Source organism: Colobus angolensis, unplaced genomic scaffold (assembly GCF_000951035.1).
Source record: "Colobus angolensis palliatus isolate OR3802 unplaced genomic scaffold, Cang.pa_1.0 Scaffold12, whole genome shotgun sequence".
Lineage (NCBI taxonomy): Eukaryota > Metazoa > Chordata > Mammalia > Primates > Cercopithecidae > Colobus > Colobus angolensis.
This window is the reverse complement of record NW_012113141.1, coordinates 2,365,830-2,370,961: the sequence shown is the minus strand read 5'-3', so window position 1 is coordinate 2,370,961 and position 5,132 is coordinate 2,365,830. Positions and strand designations below refer to the sequence as shown.

Genomic DNA, 5,132 nt, shown 5'->3' with positions numbered 1-5,132 from the left:
CTTTAAGCCAGGAGTTTGAGACCAGTCTGGCCAACATGGCAAAACCCTGTCTCTACGAAAAAGAAAATATAAAAATTAGACTGGTGTAGTGGCACACACCTGTAATCCCAGCTACTTGGGAGGCTGAAGTACGAGAATCGCTTGAACCTGGAAGGCGGAGGTTGCAGTGAGCTAAGATTACACCACTGCACTCCAGCCTGGGCAGCAGAGCAAGGCTCTGTCGCAAAAAAAAAAGAAAAAAGAAAAAAAAAGTATTAGAATTCAGTCATCTCATGGACATTTATAACAGAATTGTTTAAAAAGGAATAAATCAGCAGGGCACAGTGGTACATGCCTGTACCTCCCAGCTACTCAGGAGGCTGTAATTGGAGGATTGCTCGGAAGATTCCCCACCTCAAAAAATAAAAATAGTAATAATAATAATGATGTATATTTGTTGATAAGATATTCAAGACACTACTAAGTAAAAATGCAAATTAAAGAATATAGTTGGGTGCGGTGGCTCATGCCTATAATCCCAGCACTTTGGAAGGCCAAGGCAGGAGGATTGCTTAAGCCCAAGAGTTCAAAGACCAGCTTGGGCAACATAGTGAGACTCCATCTCTACAAAAAAATTAAAAACAGTAAGAAAAAAAAGCAATATCCATAATATGATCTAAACACACATACATTAGTCTCAATGGTGGTGGAAATTCTGCTGACCTTTACTTCATTCTTTGTTCTTTATTGCCTTCTTTTTTTTCTTTTTTTTTTTTTTTCTTTTGAGACGGAGTCTCGCTCTGTCGCCCAGGCTGGAGTGCCGTGGCCAGATCTCAGCTCACTGCTAGCTCCGCCTCCTGGGTTTACGCCATTCTCCTGCCTCAGAGTAGCTGGGATTACAGGCATGTGCCACCACGCCGACCTAATTTTGTATTTTTAGTAGAGATGGGGTTTCTCCATGTTGGTCAGGCTGGTCTCAAACTGCCGACCTCAGATGATCCGCCCACCTCAGCCTTCCAAAGTGCTGGAATTACAGGCGTGAGCCACTGCACCCAGCTTGATTGGTGCCTTTTCACAAGCACTGATTGGCGTATTTTACAAATCTCCAGCTAGCCACAGAACACTGATTTGTGCGTTTTACAATCCTAGCTACAGTGTTGATTGGTGCATTCTACAATCCTCTTGTAAGACAGAAAAGTTCTCCCAGTCCCCACACGACCCAGAAGTTCAGCTGGCTTCACCTCTCAAAGGGATCTTCCCGTCTCAGCTTCCTGGGTAGCTAGCTGGGAATACAGGTGCATACCACCATGCCCAGCTCATTTTTAATTTTTTTGTAGAGATAGGGTCTCACTGCTTTGGCCAGGCTGGTCTCGAATTCCTGGCTTCAGGTGATCCTTTTGCCTCAGACTCCTGAAGTGGCTGGGATTACAGGTATTTTTTTGAGGTTGTTTTGTTTTGAATGCTTATGGCCCAGTCTCTGAGATTCTTGTTTCATTGGTCAGAGTAGGACCCGGGCCTGGTTATTTTTAAAAGCTTCTAAGGTGATTCTAATATGCAGCCAGGGTTGTGAACCAGTGGATTAGACATTGTAACTCTTCAATAAGACACAAATTTCTTTTTCAGTTTATCATCTAATTAACTGGCTGACTTTTGACTGAAATCACCAAATACTAAATTTGAATTTTTATTTTTCAAATTGGTTATGCTACAAAAAGTCTTGAGCAAAATGGATAGGCATCCTGTATATGACAGTTTTAAACCAGCCTATTAAAATCATTACATAGCTATTTAAAATTGAAACCAGTAATATTTATAAAAATTCATTATCACAATTACAGCTTCCTAAACTACTGAACAATCCTATCCTTAACAATAAATCTAACAATGAGATTTGAGAATAGAGCTACATTAATGATTCAAACAGCAAACTCAGTTTCTGTTTCAAATTCTTTATTATACATCATGGTTGCACAATTTGAGGCTGGTTAACATACAATTGGTTTTCAAAATATTTTTGAATATTTTCTACATTACTACATGCAAATGACCATGAAAATATTTGGCATTTTAAAATTTTGAAACTCTGAATAGGCACTTACATGAAGGAAAACATTACCATTCATAGATATCCACATGTAGAACAGATGCTCCAGCACATGGTACATGGACCCTTTTGCCAGTAAAGCTGGTTACTGACCATTTTATCAAAGTGCCATAGCAGTAAAACAGGTTTAAAGAAATGTAATTTGGGTTATTTAGCTTACTCATAAAGTAAGGTTAACTGACAAGACTTGCACTGAAGTGCATTAAAAAATATTGGTACAAAAACCAATGAACCGTAAGTGAAAGTAGTTGCCATACAGCAGGTTTCATTTTGGTTCCTACACTCCACATTTAGTGTATTTGCGATCAGACCCCATGCACATGAATGGATGACTGCAAACTTCTTTTTTAGAGACTTTAAACAAATGACTTGAATTTAGTGTTAAAAAATTAAGAGACGGGATGAAGTTTCAATGTGAGTTTAGCCAAAGTTCGAGTTTAATAAACATGAAATTACCCAGATCTAGATAACGACATGCTTCACAGGTCCTCCTCAGTCCCCCATCCCAAAATTTTCCCCTGAAGAGAGAATGAATTTATGAAGAAAATGATATTTGCATACACATGGCAAAAAGATTCCTTAAATTGAAATATATAAATATGTTTCAAAGTATTTATGGAAAAAACAGTTTTAACAAATCTAAAATGCCAACCTAAGTCAACTCCACATTGCAGAAAACACACAGCTGTACTATTGGAAAATAGCAAAACTGTTACTTAATATGGCCCAAAAAAAGGCCATAATGACCTGCCACATAATCCCTTGGGGAAAGAAATCTAATATTCATAGCACAGAAGACCTCAAAGAGGATAAAATTCTGGAAGCCATGGAATGGTACTCAGAAGTGCCTGCAGTGAAGCACTCCATATGCTTTTCTCAAACACATATGTAAAAACAAATGTAGTTCTCAAAAATATTGAGATGCCATGTTTTAAACCTTTGCAGGACACAAGGGGCCACTCAGCTTTTCTAATTTTATTTGAACACAAAATATTTAATTCTTTGCATGTAGAGAATAAGAGGTAATCATTAGCCTGAAAAGAGAGAAGGATTTAAAATCAACATTATGCAGAAAGAAAGCAAAATTACAAATACCAGCCTACTCACATGAAAAATTTTCATGTTTACGCTGATGCATATCTGAGTGCTTATCATCAAAGTAGGAAGTTTAAAAAAAAAAAGGCAGCTTAAGAAAGTTCCAGTGTTTCAAAGAAAGCACTTTTAAAAATGTATATACATGAAAAGAACATTTCATTATATCATAAATGCAGCACTGTAAGATAAAGGAAGACTAATATATATGGAGTTTTGGCCTTTTTCCGCCCCCTCTGGCTGCAACCATCTTTAACCTGCTGAACTTAATCTCAAGGGTTACAGGAGTTTTTTGCTTTTTTTCTCCTGTTCAGTTCACATTTCAGGCTGTTCAGCAGATGCCTGTGATTCTGGAGATTCAAATCGCTGGTGAAAGTTTGTTCTCTGTTTCCTCAGTTTTTCAGGAGCTTTTCTCCATAAAATTATCTCCTAGTAAACAAATGCAAGATATTAACAAATAATGTGTGATATGATCCCTTATCTCTATGATGCCTTAAATTTTCACCATGGAAATCATAATTGCCACTTCAATTTTAACCATAATAAAATTAAATTCTTCCCTACAAAAGCCCTCCTCTTTTCTAACTGATCCACTTTCTTCCAGCTCTAATTTGACTGCCCCTTCTACCTCCAGTGCTCCTATCACCAGCACCCATGCATTCCACCACCACCAATCCAATCTGGCAAGAGGTCCTATTGTTACTTTAAAGAATTCCCCAAATCCATCCTTTGGTTTCTGTTCCACTGCCCTCATCGAAGTTCAAGTTCTTGTCACTAGATATTAAAACAGCTTCCTCAGAGGCAAGAGAGGCAGAGCCCTTTCTATCTAATCCTTTATTATCACTACCAGGTTAATCCTGTAGCACACTGCTTGGATTGCCCTTTAGTCGTTCTCAGTGCCTCCAGGATAAATCTCCAAACAGGTATTCATGCCCCTCTATAACCTTTATCCAATTTGCCAACATTGCTCTCTTCCCTCCCTAGACCCTCTTCCCCCACCGGCCAAACTGAGTTACTCTCAGCCTTCAATGCAATCCAAATAAACTCGCCCTGCATCTTCCCCAGTCTTCAAATCTCTATTTCCCTACCTAACTCTTACCCTAACCAATCCATCCTGAGAACTTCCGTCTTCTAAATTCCTAAAATTATCTGCTTCATGAAGTCATTATAGGCTGGGTTGGTTGGTTTGTTTTCTCCCCCAACATCAGAATTTAAACATCCAAATGAGTGCACATGGGAAATAACACACTACCTCCAATAGTGCCATGATACGAAATTGATTTTGAAATTGTAAAAATCATGTAATTTATTTTGAAGTTATAAATTACCTATGTTTAATTATACAGCATTAGGATGGCAATACTGGAATAGGTTTTCACTCTTCTAAATTACTGTCAAACTATTATTTAAGTATTCTGTTTATATTATTTTTCTTTTTCCCAGACATCTACAATGTGAGAACATGGAGGACAGATCACATTTATAAAAGGTAGTTTCTGTATTTTTCACAGTACTTAGCAGAGAATAATTTCTAACTTAGCTTTGAACTCTCAACTGACATTCAACTACATATTTATTAATCTGATTCAGAATACAAAAGACCATTCTAATTACTATCTTCATTCAAAATTCACCAAAAACTTTTGATTTTCAAATGAGAACAAGTTTGTAATGAACACTTTATATTAAAAAAAGTATCAGAGGTGGCCAGGCACAGTGGCTTATGCCTGTAATCCCAGCATTCTGGGAGGCTGAGGCGAGTGGATCACCTGAGGTCAGGAATTCAAGACCAGCCTGGTCAACATGGTGATACCCTGTCTCTACTAAAAATAGAAAAATTAGCCGGGCATGGTGGTACACGTCTGTAATCCCAGCTACTCGGGAGGCTGAGGCAGGAGAATTGCTTGAACCCGGGAGGCGGAGGTTGCAGTGAGCTGAGATCCGGCCACTGCACTCC

General features: G+C 38.3%; 1 protein-coding gene across 1 annotated transcript in view; it reads right to left on the bottom strand.

The window, feature by feature from the left end:
• Positions 1-1,912: 1,912 nt before the first annotated feature.
• Positions 1,913-5,132, bottom strand: part of VPS26A (vacuolar protein sorting 26 homolog A (S. pombe)) — a 54,885-nt gene continuing 51,665 nt past the window's right edge. The window contains exon 9 of the mRNA XM_011927105.1: positions 1,913-3,604. Within this exon, the coding sequence (XP_011782495.1) occupies positions 3,576-3,604 (29 nt within the window). The 3' untranslated portion in view covers positions 1,913-3,575. The remainder of the gene's footprint in view (positions 3,605-5,132) is intronic.